Genomic DNA, 19,917 nt, shown 5'->3' with positions numbered 1-19,917 from the left:
AGACATGGGGCTTGAACTCACAGAGTGCAAGATATTGATCTGAGCTGAAGTTCGATGCTTAACCAACTGAGCCACCCAGGCACCCCAAATGTTACCTTTTTAAAGTAATAGCTTTTATTGTTTTTTTTTCTTATAACAAAAGCATTTATTTCAGAAAATTAGAAAATACAGATAAGCAAAAGGTATAAAATAAAAATTGCCTGTCATTATCTAGAGATGAGCATGACTTCTTTTTTTGAGCATATTCTTCTGTACATACACACACACACACACACACACACACGATTTTAATGTTAGAAGATTGAGATCATGGTATACTGCATATTATTTTGCATCTTTCCTTTTCCACCTAATATGCCATGAGCATGTTCCTCACGTCCTTAAGTATTCTTACACCAGGCAGTGTTTCATGGCTTCATCAGAGTCCGTTATACAGAAGTACTGTAAATTGGCCATTTTCCTGTTATTGGGCTCTTCACTGATACAGTAGTCAGGAAAACATACTGCACATGTTATTTTAGTAAAGGGGTTAAATCTTTTATTTTTTTTTTGAAGTTTATTTATATTTTGAGAGAGAGGGAGAGAGAGCACGGGCACCTGTGTGGGCGGGGGAGAGGCAGAGGAAGGGAGAGAATCCCAAGCACGCTCCACGCTGTCAGCGAAGGGCCCAACATGGGACTTGAACTCATGAACCGTGATATCATGACCAGAGGCGAAATCAAGAGTTGGACACTCAACCCACTGACCTACCCAGCCGCTCCAAAAGATTTAATGTTTTAAAGTAAAAGGACAGGGGCGCCTGGATGGCTCAGTTGGTTAAGTGTCCGACTTCGGCTCAGGTCATGATCTCACAGTTCATGGATTCGAGCCCCGCGTCGGGCTCTGTGCTGACTGCCAGCTTGGAGCCTGGAGCTTGTTTCAGTCTGTGACTCCCTCTCTCTCTGACCCTCTCCTGCTCACACTGTCTCTCTCTCTCTCTCTCAAAAATAAATAAAACATTAAAAAAAAATTTTTTTTAAATGAAGTCACAGGACAAACGGGTTGAAGGACTCAGGGGTGAAAGGGACATCGAAGTGACAGATGTGGGAACTTTAGGAAGCGGCTTCCAGCCCTAGGGCTGGAGGAACAAAGGGAAGCAATGGAGTCATAGAGACCATAGAAGCCTGAGGAGGAGACCAAACGCAACAGCAGTGGGACCCAGACCTGGGGAGGGCCGGCTTCCTGGGTGCTTCCTCAGGAATCCAGAGGCAGGACAGTGCAGACCTGTGTGACGGACACCACTCGCCGCTGGTGACCCAGGACCTTGAAGGGGAAGGGCCCTGGGCCCCAAGTCCCAGAGCCCTGAGGGAGGACTCTGGCCAGCTGGTGCTGGAAGGTGGGAGTGGGGCGCAGGAGGCTAGCGCTGGGGTTGTGGGAGGAACACGATAAACCTGGCCCCTCTGGCACTCGGAAGGTGAAGGGTGGTGACTGGGGTGACATTGACAGCAATGCAAGGCAGCCCTGGGCTTGGGAGCCTGGCTTCCCCTTCCTGGCTTGCAGCCTCCCCGGCGCCCTCTAGCGGTGGCGCCTGCCGGAGCGGCTAGGAAAGCACACGGGGTTTGCCGCAGCGCCGCCTAGCGGAGTATTCGAGCAAGGTGGGTTCGGAGCAGAGAGCAAATTGCTTCCTCACCAGTACAGCTGACTTCTGTTTTGAACGGTTATAAGAATGTTTGTAGCTATACACATAGCCGTAATCATTTCCTTATAATAAATCCCTTGATGTGGAATTGCTGGAGTGGGGTGTGTGTCGGATTCCATTTCTCTCTCTTTATCTCCGTCTCTGTCAGTCATGTATCTGTGATAGGGGAGAAGTGTCTGATACCTTCCAACTTTCTTCTTTTTTTTTTATTGTTTATTTATTTTGAGAGTGAGGTAGAGGAGGGAGGGGCAGAGAGAGAGAGAGAGAGAGAGAATCCCAAGCAGGCTCCCTGCTGTTAGCGCAGAGCCTGTCTACAGGGCTCACACCCACAAACTGCGAGATCATGACCTGAGCCAAAATCTAGAGTCAGACCCTCAACCGACGGAGCCACCCAGGTGCCCCCAACTTTCTCCCCGATACAAATAAATGTCACCGTTATTGATTGAAAGATATTACACTAGTGAGTTATAAATACTAGTGATGTTAAGCTGAAGTGAAGAAAAGCTAAGTAGAAATACTACCCTTTCTAAGTTCCTGTTTTGCAAATCTGAGATGTTCACTCTTCTAGTTTATTTAAGCCAAGTTCAATTAAATACAGTTATATTCTGGTTGGATTTTTCTTCTTTTTTCTCTGTGTTCATTTGTAAAAACATTGTTTCTTCTTGGTTTCAGGAAGAAAGAGACAAATCAAGAAAGCCTTTATCTACATCACAGGGGCCAATCTTCCCCTTACATAACATGAGGATGAAGCCAAAGGACAGTAATCTCAACCGAGTGCCCCAAAGCACGCAATCCCGGGCCCCCTCGCCCTGCCCCTCCAGACGCTTCCTCCAGGACCAGCCGGCTCAACCGAGCCTCAGAAACAATTTCAGAATCTCCAGGGAAAGCAAACCCCCATTTGTAGTTAGACATGTGAGCCTAAAATCATTTTTCTGAGTTCGGAGGGGTGAAGGTACGAATGAGGGCAGACTATGCGAAGGTCGGGCCAGAAAGCCAAATGGGTTATAATATTAAATAAAGAAGGAATTCAAATTGAATCGTACCTGTGATTAAATGCAGTTTGCTTCCTGGAGTCATTGTCAGGAAAGCCATACGACGATGTCTCGTGCAGAGGACTTGCTCAATAAATGTCAGTCATCCCTATTTTTAATTTTTGGAAATTATTAATACAGGATGATGCCTGCATGTGACAACCTGACATTATCCAGAAGAATCAGCCAGGCGACAGCGGTAGAAGACATATAACGAAGGCCAACATGTGCTCTGTCCCCATTGCAAACTGAGGCTTCATCAGTTTTAAAGAAAACGGCCCGAGTTTTAAAAATGATGTTGTTTTTACTTTAAAAAGCAGGAAAAACGAGTCTGCAGGAAGGAGCAATGATGTGCCCTACTCAAAGCCCTTAATGAAAGCTTTCTTAGGATTAGCCCTCAGGAAGTAGCGGGGAATTTAATCACAGCAGCTTACATAGCCTCCTTAAATTGTTTTGACTGCTATAAAAGTAATGGAGGGGTGCCTGGGTGGCTCCGTCAGTTAAGCATCCCACTTCAGCTCAGGTTATGATCTCACGATTCGTGGGTTCGAGCCCCGTGTCGGGCTCTGTGCTGACAGCTCAGAGCCTGGAGCCTGTTTTGGATTCTGTGTTTCCCTCTCTCTCTGCCCCTCCCCCGCTCATGTTCTGTCTGTCTCAAATAAACATTAAAAAATTTTAAAGTAATGGAAAATATAGAAATTTAAAAAAGATTATAAGCTACCAGTGTAATAAAAGAAACATTTTCTTTCACTTTTTAAATGTTCATAAGGTTTTATTTTTTCCACAAAGTTATAATTATACTGTATATACCGATTGGTTTCTCAATATATTTGGTCAATACTACATTAAAAGCTTTTCCTGCATTATTTCATATTCTTTATTCCACATTCTAGTTAATGATTTATTCTCCCAGAGTCGTTCAAACTCCTAATACTTAACTGTCGATATTACCGTCAAATTGATAACTTGGCTTAAAGAAGTCACTGGTGATGATGTTGGTGCATGAGACATAGGTGTGAGGGGGCACCTGGGTGGCTCAGTTGGTTAAGCTTTTGAATCTCAATTTCACCTCAGGTCATGATCCCAGGGTCGTGGGATCGAGCCTCATGTCAAACCTGCTTGGGATTCTCTGTCTGTCTCTTTCTCTATCTCTCTCTCCCTCTGCGCCTCTCTCCTGCTCAAGCGTGCTCTCTCTCACAAAAAAAAAAAAAAAAAGATATGAAAGCGTGGCCAACCCCGAAGTCATCATGCTACTGATTGAGGTGACTGTGCGCAGAGCAGGTTTGAAGGTATAACAGAGATGGTACTTGGCTAGAGCACCTGGGGTTAACTCATGGTAACCTGGGTAAAAATGGTAAAAACCTAGCAACCAATCTTTACATATTGTTGAACTGAGTTTATTGGACAGTCTGCTTCATTTCACTTGAAATACATTTTGTGAAATACAGCTGTAGTCGAGATGCTTTGGGCTATATAATCTTAAAATCTTGTAGATTTCGTAGGGAATAAAACTTGCTGGTTTTCTTTTTTTTTTTTTTTTTTTGAGAGAGGCAGCGTGAGCAGGGGAGGGTCAGAGAGAGAGGGAGATACAGAATCCGAAGCAGGCTCCAGGCTCTGAGCTGTCAGCATAGAGCCCAACGCGGGGCTCAAACCCACAAACTGTGAGATCATGACCTGAGCCGAAGTTGGATGCTTAACCGACTGAGCCATTCAGGAGCCCCTTGGTATTTATTTTATTTAACAAATACTTGTGCAGCCTCTACCATGTACAAGTTCTTTTCTAAATGCTTTATATGTAGGAACTCTTTTATGTAGTCAGGCTTCCTGATGGCAAATGACGTTTCTTTACGCAGGAGCATTAAAATTTAGAGGACTTAATGTCATGAAGACAGTAAATTCTAATCAATATAATTCTGAAAGTAGAATGAAGATAACATTATAACCTGCCTTCTTGAAATTAAAAAAAAATGACAAACAAGCAAGATAAAAAAAAAAATCCAGCAACTCTATGCCCGAAGAATTCTGGAAGAGTTCTGTATTTCAAGTGTTTGGACCTGTTTACAGATTATGTTGTCCAACTGAGGATAATAAGGTCACCTTAATTAAAATAATGTGGCTGCCACTATTCTTCTTTTTTTTTTTTAAGGGTACATACATTCTGATTGGAAGGGCATGGGGAAGGCTGAAATGTCACCTTGTGGTAATCCCGATTTCAGGAGGACCCTACCTAGGCCAGCACTGCCCCCTGTTTAGTAACATGAAACTGTCCTGTTTTGAAAGATTTCAAAATAAACTTCACTTACTCTTTTCTGGGTGCTAAGATTTAGCCCATACCTTCCTGTTGAAGCCTCAGCAAAGATAGGACAAACGGCTTCCTTTGTTGGGATAACTTGTTCCCAACCTTCTCTTCTTCTTTTAAAATTATTTTTAAAAAATTTTTAATGTTTATTTACTTTTTGAGAGAGAGAAAGCACGAGCAGGGGAGGGGCAGAGAGAGAGGGAGACACAGAATCCGAAGCAGCTCCAGGCTCCTAGCTGTCAGCACAGAGCCGGAGGGGGGGCTCAAATTCATGAACCGTGAGATCATGACCTGAGCCGAAGTCGGATGCTCAGCTGACTGAGCCCCTTAGGCGCCTCCCCCCAACCTTCTCTTCTTACCTGCGTGGCCCACGATTAAGGGGAGAAAGGCATTCAGGTAATTGAGGAGGGGGTAACACAAGCTATGGTGGGCTCAAATCTGATTTCTTTCCTTTCTTTCAGGTGGACAGTGCAAAGCCTTTTGGTGAGAATATGTCAGAGCTTCCGTCCCGGAAGTCTAGGAGAAGATCCAAGTTTTCAAACTCACCTTTTCCAGGGAGAAGAGGTACTGGAGTTTCTTGTTTGTTACTCCTATATATTCCCCGGTAGGAAGGAATGCATCCTCCTTCTAAATCTTTCTTTTTTTTTCTCTCTCTCTTTAATGTTTATTTATTTTGAGAGAGACAGCACGAGGTGGGGGAGAGAGAGAGTGAGAGAGAGAGAGAGAGAGAGAGAGACCCCCAAGCAGGCTCCGCACTGTCAGCACAGAACCCGATGTGGGGCTCGAACCCATAAACCATGAGATCATGACCAAGAGTCAGATGCTCAACTGACGGAGCCACGCAGGCGCCCCCTAAATCTTCTTTCATTCTGAAGTATCCAAAGTTTCTTTAGAAACTCTTTTGCCTAATTGTCAGGTGCCATCCAGCTGTGGAGTTTGCAGGGAAGGGAGTTTGCTCCCCCAGAGCAGAGGCCGGGGAGAAGTGTCCCCTTCCTGGTCCCCCGGCTGTTGAAGGAGATGCTCTGAGTGGCACCATCAGCAGCTGTGCCCTGGGCCTGGCCCAGGGCCAGAGGAGCGGGGGGTTGTCCTGGTGTGCACGGCACACAGCTGACCCAGGAGGCTCGCCATTTCTCTAGATGGGAAAGAGCGGGGGGCGGGGCGGATTGGTGGAGATCAAGGATTTGCTTTACAAGATGCCAGGTCAGCAAGAGGGGCACCAGCTTGACCTGAAGCCATTAAAGCAGAGAGTCTCACCTGGAGCTGTCAGGACCCTTTTGCATTCTTCAAAAACATTTTTTCTATGTTCATTTATTTTTGAGAGAAACAGAGACACAGCATGAGCAGGGGAGGGGCAGAGAGAGAGAGGGAGACGCCGAATCTGAAGCAGACTCCAGGCTCTGAGCTGTCAGCACAGAGCCCCGCGCCGGGCTTGAACCCACCAGATGTGAGATCATAAGCTGAAATCGGACACTTACCCGACTGAACCCCCAGGTGCCCCAGGACCCTTTTGCATTCTTAAATACTGTTGAGGACCCCAAAGAGCTTTTGTTTATGTGGATGATATCTATTAATAGTTAGCATATTAGAAACTGAAACAGAGACATTTGTTAAAACACGGGCATATAACGAGCACATGTTCCGTTAGCCGCGTGGAGTGGTGATGTCATGACACATTATGTAGCTTTTGGAAAATTCCCTCGTGAGAGACTGAGAGAAAGACAACTTGCGCCTTAGTATTATGAGAACAGTTCTGGCTTTGCAGATTTCCCGGAAGGTGTCGGTGAGCCCCGGGGAGGTCCCCGAACCAAATGTTGAGAGTCGGTGAGTTAATGTGTCTCTTGGTGGCATTTACCTTGTGATGTGTCAGCCCCGAAGGTCACGGCAGTGAAATCCATCCATTCCTGCACCTGATAAAAATTCTTCGGCTAGCAATGCTGGCCTATTTTCTTGACTCCTGGTGGAACTGGACCCAGGCCATCCCTGACAACACGTTCCCTATTTTAGGCTTAACGGCTTACACTTTTAAGTGGCTGCACAGAGTCTTTTAGTGATTCACGGTGACTGTTAGCAGCCAGCCAAGGACAGAGTGCAGGGTTTGAAGCAGAAAGTGCTTTATCACCTCTGACATTTAATTTAAGTCTTTTGGATTGAAAATCACCCGCGTAGCCTATAAAAGCTGCAACTGCCTTCCCTATTACCGTGGGATCGGGCAATGGCAAGTGTCCTTTCCCGGCGGGGACGCATTGGGCTTAATGCTGGCGCAGTCACCACAGGACTCTCACGCATCACATGGTATCGGCCTCTTTGTCTTTTTTTTTTTAATTTTTTAATTTTTTTAAGTTTCTTTTTATTTCTAGGAGAGAGAGAGACAGCGTGAGCAGGGGAGGGTCAGAGAGAGAGGGAGTCACAGACTCTGAAGCAGGCTCCAGGCTCTGAGCTGGCTGTCAGCACAGAGCCCGATGTGGGGCTCGAACCCACGAACCGCGAGATCATGACCTAAGTGAAAGTCAAATGCTTAACCGACTAAGCCACCCAGGCGCCCCATCTCTTTGTCTTCTTAATCCTGGAGGGTGGAGAACTGAGGTTCCAGAGAAGTTCCAGAGTGTGCAAGGCACACCTGCCTTTAGAGAAGAAGTTCAGACCTCTGGGCTCTCAGACCCTTCCAATCCCTGGAGGTCCCAAGCCAGACCTTGGCTTAGGTCACCCTAAGCTCATTCATCCAGGCCTGAGGCAGAACAAAGCAGCGGCTTCTCACACTTGAATGTGCCTTTGAATCACCTGGGACTCTTACTAAACTGTAGATTCTGATTCAGGAGGGCTGGGGTGCGGCCTGGGAGCCTTCTTCTCTTACGAGCTTCCTGGTAATAACGACACGGCTGGTGCATGGCTGCACTTGGAGAAGCAAGATGATAGGCCATTAGTATTGGCTGCTCCCTGCTCAGCGGGGAGAGCTGGGACGAGATAGTCACACACACACACACACACACACACACATGTGCATGCGGGGGGGATGTGACGATTACCAGTCTTTAAAAGGCCCTTTTCGGGGGCGCCTGGGTGGCTTAGTCGGTTAAGCGTCCGACTTTCGCTTAGGTCATGATCTCGCGGTTCGTGGGTTCGGGCCCCGCGTCGGGCTCTGTGCTGACTGCCAGCTCAGAGCCTGGAGCCTGTTTCAGTCTGTGACTCCTTCTCTCTCTGACCCTCCCCTGCTCACGCTGTCTCTCTCTTTCTCTCCTAGAAATAAAGAAAAACATTTAAATAATAAATAAATAAAAGGCCCTTTTCGTATCTTCCTTCTTATTGCCAGTGGCCGAGGGACGTTAGGAATCCACGAAAAGCCCTTGTCGCTGCACAGGGCGGGGAAACCACGGTGTCCTTGGGATAGACTTGCAAATACTCATTCCAAAAGCATTTTTTCCCTGAATTTGGAGGAATCCAACTTAGTCTTGATTTAGCCTGTGTGTATGTATTACTGCACTTCTAGTCATTCTTACCATCCCCTGGCGCGCGGTCTACCTGCTGACTCCTGATGGCTTAGGCTGATCCTAATGACTTACCCTTTCCTGCGATAAGTTTTCCCAAGCTCTTGTTTATTCATTGTCTCCATTTAACATTCGCGTCTACCGTGGACAAGTATGCCGGTGACTTGTGCATAAATAGGATCTCCACGTAGGCCAAATGTGGAGGGAATGGCAGAAGAGGCAGAGTATATGGATGTTATATGAGAGTCACATGGTTTTCTTTTCGGCTCTGGGCAATTGGGCAAATCTGAGTTTTGTTTTCCAGGCTGCGTGAGGATTACTGAGCTAACTGCTTCACCTTAGACCCTCCTTTGCCCTTTCCACGTCCCTGTGTGCTGTCATTAATCATATAACTTCACTGGACCTCAAGAGGGCAGAAAACCTCCGAGGAAGTATTGCTGTGACTCAAGGGACGCATAAAAGTTGACAGTGTCATTTACAAGGGAGCACTTAGATTCTTTAATAATTCATTCAAGTGTCATCGTTTTGTGCTGCTGTGGAAGAAACCTAACAACAATTTTAGGGGTTACTGGTAAAAATGAGTCACTGAAACACCTGTTCCTCTTTCTTCTAGCTGCTTCTCTTGACAGCCTTGCCGCTAACATAAAGGTAATTGTAGAAGTAGCATTTGTGAAATGATTTATTTCCAGCTTCCGACGTCGGTTCTTGTGCGTTCCCCGATGTGGGGTGGAAGGGATATTTCTAGCAAGTGCTGCTTGTGGAATTGCTATAGTTTCACTAGAATTTAAGAGCCGCCCAGGCGCCACCGTGTACGCTTTGGATTGGTGGCTTTGTTCCCCTCATATAAGCTCTTTCCATTTGTAGAACGAATCACCAACGTCGAAGGCCCCGGTACCTACTTTACCAGTAGGTATTTTTTTTGCTTTGTTTTTTTTTTTTTTTCCAATCAAATACTTTTAATAATACATAGAGGTGGTAAACCACTTGCTCTTGAAGTTTGGTTTGTCAAGGTGAAGGGCTCACACTTCTGTGTTACAACATGAAAATAGATGTAGGCAGACAAATGGAGTCTACTGAGCTTTTGATGCCATGGCCTTTAAATTTTTTATTTAAAAAATTGTATCTTTACCAAACATGATAATCCTGTATCCTCTCAAATCAAAGCCCAGAGCATGAGTTTATTGTGGCTTGTTAATATACACCAAACGTGGAGAATTTTGGTTCTCTTTCCTTTGACCTTGACTCCTGAGCATTTTGTTTCTAGTATCGCCTGCTTCTGCTGCTCTGTAACTGCAGGAGCTCATTGGGGGCATGTCCTCACTTAGCTTGCCCCTTCCTCATCCCACCCACCCCCGGCTCTAAATTAAGCAAACTGAAAGCAAAATTACAACTAAGGAATAATATGCATTGTCACTTAGGTTATCAAAGAGCCAGATGAACGGATTATTTTAAGGAAAGAATCACCATCAGCTTCAGATTCAAGTATGTTCGGAAAACCGTCACCCAGTTACAGTAACCAAGGAGATGCCGATTTCCACCCGGAAGCTTCCTCTGCCACCTACCAGCATTCCAGATCGTCCGGTCGTCTTCTGGATCAGCCCCTTCTTCGAGAAAGGTCGGCGGCCAGCACCCGTCTGTTTGCTTGAAGAGTGTGTTGTGGTTTAGTGGGAGTACAGGCTGGTCACGTCATCAGTTTGCTTCCTTAGGAGGGTTCAGCTGGTGATATGAAAAATCACTGTTTCTTTTCAAATTTTCCCAGAAGGAAGGATTGAGCCTTTTCTCTTGCCTGTGGACAGCATCTCTCAGAATGTATGTTGAAAATGGGACAGATAGCTCACTCGACATACATACTGTTTATCCATTTTTATCTTTTGTAAGTTTAAACCCTCAAGAGTTTGATTTCTTTATTATTTTTTAATAAAATTGTTAAATGTTTGTTTATTTTTGAGAGAGAGTGAGAGACAGAGTGTGAGCGGGGGAGGGGTGGAGAGAGAGGGAGACGCAGAATCCAAAGCAGGTCCAGGCTCTGAGCTGTCAGCACCGATCCCTACGTGGGGCTCAAACCCACAAACCCTGAGATCATGATCTGAGCTGAAGTCACACACCCAGCCGACTGAGCCACCCAGGCACCCCAGGAATTTGATTTCAGCATTACAAAAGTGCTCACTATAGAAAGTTGGGAAATTCCAGAAAAACAAAAAGGGGTGAAAAAAATCACCCATAGTCCTGCCACTCAAAGATAGGAAATATCAACATGTAGGCATATTTTTTCTCTTTCTAGACATGTTTTTCTGGGTTTATTTATATGATTGTCACAAATAATAAAACCCCCCACAATTTCACATATCTGGTAGGCAGGCCCAAAATTGAGAGAAGAAACTATTTTCCAAATCATATTCTCTAGTACGGTGACCATCTATCCAGTTGGCCTGGGACAATTCCGACTTTGGCTCTTTTTTTTTTTTTTAATGTTTATTTATTTTTGAGAGAGAGAGAGGGAGAGAGAGAGAGCAGGGAAGGGGCAGAGAGAGAGGGAGACACAGAATTTGAAGCAGTCTCCAGGCTCTGAGCTAGCCATCAGCACAGAGCCCGACGCGGGGCTCAAACTCATGAACCATGAGATCATGACCTGAGCTGAAGTCAGATGCTTAACCAACTGAGCCACCCAGGCGCCCCTGACTTTGCCTCTTAATGTCCTGCATTCTGGGAAACACTTTACTCCCTAGCAAACCAGGACAGTGTGGTCACCTTACACTGGAAGTGGCACTGTAGATAATATTTTTAAGACAGTTTTAAAAAATGAATAATTGACATATGGCATTATATTAGTCTCAGGCGTACAACATCTTGTTTCTGTTTGTATAGAGCACAAAATGCTCACCACAATAAATCCAGTATACACCCGTCACCATACACGGTTACAGATATTTTTTTCCTGTGGTGGGAACTCTGGAGGCTTATTCTCTCAGCAACTTTTAAATATGCAATAATGTATTAACTATAGTTGCCATGCTCTCCATTACATCCCTAGGATTTACTTTATTATTGTTTTTTAAAATGTTTATTTATTTATTTTTGAGAGAGAGAGAGAACACGAGCGAGCGGTGGGGGGGGGGGGGGAATGAGTGACACAGAAGGAATCCCAAGCAGGCTCTGTTTTGTCAGCCCAGAGTTTGATGCAGGGCTTGAACTCACAAACTATGAGACCCTGACCTGAGCTGAAGTCAGATGCTTAACCGACTGAGCCACCCAGGTGCCCCTGGAAATGCTAACATTCAAGACCTTTGTCCTGATCTCTGAGAACTTGCAACTTAGCAGAGGATGTAAAAAACAAACATGTATGCAGAGAGCTTTCTACAAGGCAGGACTTGGAGAATAGTGTAGACCAAATGCTATCAGAGTATGAAGGACGAGGAAGGAATGCTTCATGGAGGTGGTGGTGTTTCCCATGTGGGCTTTGAAGGGAGGGGATTAGATTCTGGTAGAGTTAATGGAGGGGAGGGATTGGAGGTGAGAAGCCACAGGGCACACTGGCAGCTTCTAGAAGTTAGAGCAGCGTGGGGGAATGGTGGGTGCCAAGGCTGAGGGTCCAAGGGACCGTGGAAGCCAAGCTAAGGAGTTTAGGCTTTGTGGGAAGGCAGTGAGGAGCTTTTTCAAGTTCATTCTCAGGAGTTAGGACATTGGGGTGTAGATCAGATTTTTATCCTCAACCTCTGATGAATCAGCAAATTCTATGTGCCCAGAGTCACTCTAAATGGAGAACTTTGTAACTCATTGGACTATGAGTTTGTAAATAAGGCCATGGTCAACTGTGACAAAGGACAACACAGTCATGGAAAGGCCATTTGGTTTCCCAGGAGTGTCCAGTGTTTATTATACATTAATTAAAGAGAATGATTTCAACATATTGCTAAATTTCTTTAGGAATTTTTAGAGAACAGTGTTTGTGCTTTTCTTTTAACCCTAGCATAGATTTTTTTTTTTTAACGTTTATTATTTTTGAGAGAGAGAGAGAATGAGCACAAGCAGGGGAGGAGCAGAAAGAGAGGGAGACCCAGATTCTGAAGCAGGCTCTAGGCTCCGAGTTGTCAGCACAGAGCCCTATGTGGGCCTTGAACCCACGAACTGTCAGATGATGACCTGAGCCAGTCTGACACTTAACTGACTGAGCCACTCAGGCACCCTGCCCCCACCCCCAACTCTGCCAATTTCAGAGATTAACGTAATAATGACAAAATGTCACTGGGTGAAGTGCTATGAATGATGGATAAATGGACTCGAAGTGCATGTAATGGGGGAGGTGACTTCCTCTACAGGAGGGGGCTTAGGGGAGACTTTGCTGAGATACTGGGGATCGGGTGGGAGTGGCAGCATTCCAGGCCTATGGAGCAGTGCTGGTGGATGTGGAAGGGGGAAAATGCATCCTATGTGAGGAACTTAAAGGCATCCTAAGGTATGTGATTAAGTTTGGGTCCGCACAGCCTAAAGTAAATGAGATAAGCAATAAATTCCTGGGCGCCTGAGTAGCTCAGTCAGTCAGTTAAGTGTCTGACTCTTGATTTTGGCTCAGGTCATAATCTCATCATTCATGTGTTCGAGCCCTGTGTTGGCCTCTGCACTGACAGCGGAGCCTGCTTGGGATTCTCTCTCTCTCTTCCTCTCTGTCTGTCTCTCTGTCCCTTCCCTGCTCACATGCGCATGCACGCACGCTCTCTCCCTCAAAATAAATAAACATTAAAAAAAATCCTTGTGGTGGAAAACAATTGGGATTACGTTTCGTGTTAAACATTGGCAGATTAAATTTTTCAACGTGAAAGCAGGATTTATTCTTTAGTGAAATATCTGAAATGGGTGGTAAAGTACAAAGAAGAAAAGAATCCCTCAGAGCCACGCCCCCAAACACAGGCGTTCTCCACACTGTGGTGGTTTTTATTCGCCACCGTGTATCTTATGCATAGGGGTTGACAAAGACACCGAAACCACACTATGGATACTGTTACTGCTTTTTCTTACTGTTAAGCTGTAAGTGTCAGTGTTCTGTGCTCTACGTATCCTTTTTAGAAGCTGCCTAACACTCCCACCTGTTTCATTTTCTGGGTAGATTCCACCTTTATTCTCAGTCCACATGGAGGAAGATCCACGAAAGGGTGTGCAGCCTCCTGACAGCCCACAGAGCTCAGCAACACCTGAACAAGGTAGGGCTTCTGAGAAAACAAAATCGCTGACAAAGTAACATGGGAACTGGGGGGTTACAGTCTCTGAGGAGGTGTGGGGGAGACAGACATTAATCCAGTAATTGTAGAAATAAATGTAAAATTGTGACACTTACCAAGGAGGGTACATGGTGTCCTGAGAGCGTCCAAAAGGGGCTATTGACGTGGTTGGGAATCAAGGTGGGCTTCCCTGAGGAAGAGACACGGGAGGTTCCATCTGATCCATGAGAAGCAGCTACTTTGCAGCTCAGCATGCAGCAGGCAGAGGTCCTGCATCACGGGGGAGCAGGGTCCTTTCAAGGACGGAGGGAGGACCCCTCACTGACCCCAAGCACAGCCCCGTGGACCGTGCACAGGAATCTGAGCCCAGGGCAGACTGTGGTTTGGGGGAAAATGTTAAAAGTTAATAAAATGTTTTGGCTGTTTGACTTCTGGGGCGTGGGGCATGTTTCTAACCCATAGACAGATATACCCAGTACTCTGTCTACTGCAGGGTGCAGCCACGAGCTACGCGGCCTGTCGCCATTTCAAAATAATTCCAGTGAGAGGTCGGCAGTGCCCCAGACACCATGTAGTAGTTGAAGTGGTCATCTTGAGTTATGTACACACTGGCATATTCTAGATTGATAGGGCATCACTCATAAATGAATATTACAGCACCTAGTGGCTCAGCCGGTTAAGCATCCAGCTTAGGCTCAGGTCATGATCTCGCGGTTTGTGGGTTCGATCCCTGTGTCAGACTTGAGCTGAGGCTCAGCACAGAGCCTTAAGCTTACATAAGATTCTGGGTCTCCCTCTCTCGCTGTCCCTCCCCAGCTCATGCTCTCTCTCTCTCTCTCTTTCTCAAAAGTAAATTAAAAATTTTAAATAAAAAAATAAATAGATGGATATTGATTTTCATGGAGAAGGTTGTGAATTACTTTGCTTCCTCTCGGCAAAGTCATTGGTTTTGCTTTGTTATTTCCAATCTTTTCAAGGAAGGGAATCCCTTCAGAATGCAAAAAGAAGGAAAGGAAGGGAGGAAGGGAGGGGAAGAAAAAGAAGGGAAAAAAGAAGAAAGTATCTGTATGTATTTACGTATGTAGTAAACCCCATGTACGGGGCATGCGTGGGCCACGGGCCTCTTTTCTTTTCCTTTTTTTTAAAAGTAGGCTTCGTGTCCAGTGTGAGCCCAGTGCGGGGGTTTGAACTCATGACCCTGAGATCAAGACCTGAGCTGAGGTCAGGAATCCTTTGCTTCATGGTCTGAGTCACCTAGCTCCCCCCCCCCCCCACTCCCCCAGCCTCTTCCATGCAGAAGCACACGTCTGGGTAATTGATCTATATGACACTCTGATTAATGCAATTGCTGGGCTTGTTTTTGTTATAGGAATATCCTATCTCTGAAACAAAGTATATCCTTGAAAGACCAAGTTACCCGCTGAAGCAATACCCAGTGCAGGAACAGAGATATTTTTAAGCTGTTGTCTTATGTAAGTGAGCAGCTTAAGTGCTGTTTCTTATTTTGATGTGCTTAGATAATTTCCCGCTGTCAACATGAAGTAACTAGAAAATGTGGTGGACAGGAGGCGGGGCGGAGACCTAAGAACCACATTCTTCTTCCACGCAGTAGAACCACAGCGCAGGTCTGTGGTTGCTATAGCCCTGTCTGTCTCTGTCTCTGTCTCTCTTTCTCTCCCCTCTCTCCCACCCTCTTATTTAATGGTACCTCTTTTAGCTCTAGGTCCTCTTCCGGCCACAGGGTCTTTGCACATGTTGCCCTCCATCTAGAATACTGCTTCCTGACCCTGCTTGGGTCACTGCTATTTATCCTTCGGTCTCATGACCAATAAAGGTATCAAAGGATACCCTTTCAGCACTCTGCACTTTTCTTTCATAAAGCATGACACAATTTGCTGGTATATTTTTATATGGGTTGATTGTTTTATAAAGGGTTGATTGCCCCTTCTTACTTGCATGAAATCTTCCCAAGGTCGGGGACTCTCTCTTGCTCACTGTTTTATAGCCAGACCTTGGCACCTGACAGTGGAAGCCCATTTAACATAGATGAATTCAACTACGTGTAGCAGGTGTGTGCCCTGAGCAGGCGCCTACCCTCCACACCACCACCCTGCAGCCATGCTTGTATCAGATCACCTTCCACTGTGGCTGGGGCCGGCTAAGGATCCCTTTATGAGTGTGTGTTGAATGAGGTGACGAGGCAATGCTGGGATGCAGGTATATGGTGAGTAGTTGGCCGTATGGTGGAGTGAATTCTCTTCTTTTCCTTTGCTAGCTGGGCCTACAATTAGAATAGCTCTTCCTCATGAAGTGGCTCCTGTGTGCCAGGAACTGGTCCGAACACCTTGCATTAGATGAGTGAACGTCTAATTCTCACAGCAACCCTGTGAAGTGGGTTCTGTCATTAGTCCCATTTCACAGATAGGGAAACTGAGACACAGGGAGGTTAGGTGCTGAGCTCAAGGTCAGATGGCCGGTGAATGGCGTGGCTAGGAATACGAACCTGGGTAGTCTGGCTTCCGCAATCATGCCTTAAAACCATTACATTCTGTGACCTCCACAAACCTAGAGTGTGTGATAGAGGAGCCCTGGGGAGAAAGAGCAGAGCCCTTGGAAATCCGAGCAGAGTCTGGGGACAGTGCCCTTGAACATCTCTCTCGAGGATCCTATGTGGAGGTGTTATGTAGTCCCTGGCATCCTAGCAGCATCAAAATAATTCTGAGTCTTTTTAAACCATAAAGGCTTGTGGGATGATATCTTAGGTTTTCACTGTAGTTGAGTTCCAGAAAATCTGGCTCGAGGGTCACTCACGCCTTAGGGCACAAATCGCCTTGCCCCCCCCCCCCCCCCACTCCCCGGGCTGGCCAGGACTCACCGCCTTTAGCACCAAGAAGTGGGGACAGCAGCTCAGTAATAGCCCATTCTCCAAGCTTCTACCTCAGAACGTTCTGCTTGGCAGATTAAAGGATGGATTCTGGGCCACTGACTCTGCAGTTGCCGAAATCATCATCTCGGCATTTATTAGGCAGTTATACAGAACAGGGCCCACGTAATTACCACCACGGGAACAGGGCCCACATAATTACCGAATGCCAAGTTGTGTCGGCTTTCAACATGGGTGACACCAAGTTCCATAAAATCAGCTGATATGTGGATGCTGATGGGAGGGGAGAGAGCGAAGGAAAGAAAACAAAATGAGTAGCTTCTTGGAAAGTGGGTTTCCTTGGGGCGCCTGGGTGGCTCAGTCTGGTAGAGCTTGCGACTCTTAATCTTGGGGTCATGAGTTTGAGCCTCATGTTGGGGGTAGAGTTTACTTTAAAAAAAAAAAAAAAAGGAAAATAGGCTTCCTTCTCAACACGAGCTCCCACCCAGTGGGTTGGAATATTCTCCTAGGCCTTCTGGGAAGAGCTCCATTCCACTCTCTGTCACCCCCGCTGTTCGAGTCACGCACTCCTGGGGAGGCGGGGGTCCAGGAGGCTGTGTCAGTGAAAGTGGTCATGGGTGCAGAGAAACACAGGTGACCTTGGCTCATCTGAAGCAAACAGGGCATGTATTACAAGGATGCTGAGTATCTCAGTGAATCTAGGGAGGATCCAAACAGGCAAGATCAGGCCACTAAAATGGGACGCTAGAGTCCCCGCCGTGGGTCAGGAAGACAGTCCAGAGAGGAGCATCCGCAGAAGACCCCGTGGGCTTCCTCTGCTTGTCCCCAGCCTTGCCTTCCTCAGGGACCGTCTCCTGCTTGGAGCCCCAATTCTTACTGCCTGCCCTCGCCACTTCCACTCCTCTGCTGTTGATCAGCTGCCCCCCGCCCCCCCACCCCCCGGGTTCCAAGCGATCTCAAGGCTGGGAGAAATGAAACCGTAGCCTCCTTCCACAAAAGGGTCGGTGATTCTTGACCCAGAAACAGTGAATCCAGTTGTCTGACAAAGGAACGGGCAGACGAATTGGGTGGAGGGGTTAGAGTACATCTATTTCTCCTTATTCTGGATGACTTGCGACTTGGTACTTTTGGTAGAAAACAGATGATCCCTTGTATATTTTAAAATGGTTAAAATTGTATAAACCATGAACATAAAATTTTGTGTTATGTGAATTTTGCCACCAAAAACCCCCCACAAAAAACAAAAGCCCATCCCGTACACCCCTCCCCACCCCCTCTCCGACTACCCCCTCCCCAACTACCCCTCATTCTCTGGGAAGACAAGGTCGTCTCTGTGTCTCAGTCTTTACCAAGTGCGGGAGCTGACTGCCCGCGTCTGGCACGTGCACCTTGAGACTCCACTTTCAAGGGCGAGGTGACAGGGCCGTCGCCCGGGACCTTCCTGGTCCCCCAGGTCCCCTCAGGCCGCTGCCTGTGCTCCCAAAGGAACATCCACTTAGCACCTCATTCCCACAGCCACGTGTCATAGTCAGTTTTCCTTGTGAAAACCCTCCAAGGAAGGGGATGGAGACGGACCAGGCGGCACCAACTCTGGCCCACGGAATGTTCCAGCATGATGGCTGGTCCAGAGTGAGGCCAGTCCACAGGGAATGCTGCCAGCCAGAGGGCGGGCCTCATATCCTCAGACGCAGACAAGAACGGGAGCACAAAAACCCCTCTGAAATTACAGAATAGCAGGGGCGTCTGGGTGGCTCAGTCGGTTAAGCGTCCGACTCTTGATTTCAGCTCAGGTCATGGTCTCGCAGTTCATGAGATCGAGCCCCATGTCAGGCTCTGCTCTGACAGCTTGGAGCCTGCTTGGAATTCTCTCTCCCTCTCTCTCTGGCAATTTTCCTCTCTCTCTTTCTCTCTCAAAAATAAATGTTAAAAACAAAGAATAGCAAAATGGAAATAAAACAAGAGACAAAAAAAGGACAAAAATGAATTAAAATGCTGGCTTCTGCTTCGGATCCGCCTCAGCTCACTAGGCCTCCAGGCCCTGAGTCAGTGGCTGGTACAGCTTTCAGCCTCACTTTGTCTACACTGGGTGGGCAGGAGTCAGTTTACTCCCTGTCACAGGGGCCCCTTCATCTCCAACCTTGGGGGGCCCCCTCTCCCTGGTTCAGTCACCAGCTTCGGAGGGACGTGTTATCTGGTGGCTTAAGGGGACTGGTGCAATGGATAATGACACACCTCTGGTCTTGTCGGTCTGACGGACCACACAGGCAGTGACTGTGCACCCACATCACTGGGTCAGCGGTCCTCAGCGTCAGAATCACCTGGGGGGCTCTGAAAAAAATCTGATGCCTTGGCCCCACCCTGGGCCAATCGAATTGGAATCTCTGGGTGGTGCCTGGAATAGGTATTGTTATAAATGTTCTTTGGGAGATCCTGATGAACATTCAGGATTGGGAATCCTGCAAGCGGCTTGGGGGGGGTGGGGGTTGGAACACCCCCAGTCCTGTGCTGACTCTCTCTGTGCTCAAATACATGTTCCTGCGCCATAGAGTAGAATTGATTGGGGCACGTTTAACAGTTCAGCTCAGTTTCTGCACATTGGCTATGTGCCAAGGACAGTGCTCACTCCTTACCGGAACACTGAGAGGCAGAACCTCGGCTTTTCATCATCCTGATGGGACGCAGAGAAGTCAGGTAACCCGCCCAAGGTCACGCAGCTGCTCTGTCAGGTTACCTCACGTCGCCTCCCCCTGCAGGGATGGCGAGGGGGCTCGGACACCAAGTGGTCTCAGGAAGAGCTACATGCCTAGATTAGGATCGAGTGAAATCGCCTTCTTCTCCTTGGTGCTAATCATCTCCCTTTCTCTCAGGGCCACATGCGGTGTGTGACGTTTCCAATTTCACAGGGGAAGCTGGAGGAGCATCACGAACTCACTCATCGAGTCCACTGACACGCCGTTTGAAAGAAATGCACGACAGTGTTTGTTATGTGTATGGAATCACCAGTGTCTCACCCCCTTTACATCAAACCCTGTGCTCAGTCTTCTGTACTTCGGTAAGAGTCGTTGATTAAAGTGTTCCTTGTGTGGGGCTCCTATTTCCTTGTCCAGCTGGAAAGTTTGTGATATGCCTGTGTATGTGCTTGTTTTGAATCTTCTTTTTAAATAATGTTTTTTATTTATTTATGAGAGAGAGAGAGAGAGAGAGACAGCGTGAGCAGGGGAGGGTCAGAGAGAGAGGGAGATACAGAATCTAAAACAGGCTCAAGGCTCTGAGCTGTCAGCACAGAGCCTGACGTGAGGCTTGAACCCACAAACCGTGAGATCATGACCT

The 19,917-nt window shown here is 46.9% G+C and overlaps 1 protein-coding gene across 6 annotated transcripts in view; it reads left to right on the top strand.

The window, feature by feature from the left end:
* Nucleotides 1-19,681, top strand: part of SPATA6L (spermatogenesis associated 6 like) — a 51,961-nt gene extending 32,280 nt beyond the window's left edge. For 3 of the 6 annotated variants that reach the window (XM_039230827.1, XM_039230833.1, XM_039230831.1), the window contains exons 7-14: nucleotides 2,351-2,590; nucleotides 5,470-5,572; nucleotides 9,104-9,138; nucleotides 9,355-9,396; nucleotides 9,909-10,105; nucleotides 13,592-13,685; nucleotides 15,073-15,175; nucleotides 19,455-19,536. In XM_039230827.1, the coding sequence (XP_039086758.1) occupies nucleotides 2,351-2,590; nucleotides 5,470-5,572; nucleotides 9,104-9,138; nucleotides 9,355-9,396; nucleotides 9,909-10,105; nucleotides 13,592-13,685; nucleotides 15,073-15,162 (801 nt within the window). In that variant the 3' untranslated portion in view covers nucleotides 15,163-15,175; nucleotides 19,455-19,536. Of the gene's footprint in view, nucleotides 1-2,350; nucleotides 2,591-5,469; nucleotides 5,573-9,103; nucleotides 9,139-9,354; nucleotides 9,397-9,908; nucleotides 10,106-13,591; nucleotides 13,686-15,072; nucleotides 15,176-19,454 lie in introns of all 6 variants that reach the window. The other 3 variants (XM_039230829.1, XM_039230832.1, XM_039230830.1) reach the window with 3 other exon arrangements.
* Nucleotides 19,682-19,917: the final 236 nt, after the last annotated feature.

The sequence above is a fragment of the Hyaena hyaena genome, unplaced genomic scaffold, assembly GCF_003009895.1.
Source record: "Hyaena hyaena isolate Hyena2069 unplaced genomic scaffold, ASM300989v1 scaffold_51, whole genome shotgun sequence".
Classification (NCBI taxonomy): Eukaryota; Metazoa; Chordata; class Mammalia; order Carnivora; family Hyaenidae; genus Hyaena; species Hyaena hyaena.
This window is presented reverse-complemented; position numbering and strand designations above follow the sequence as displayed.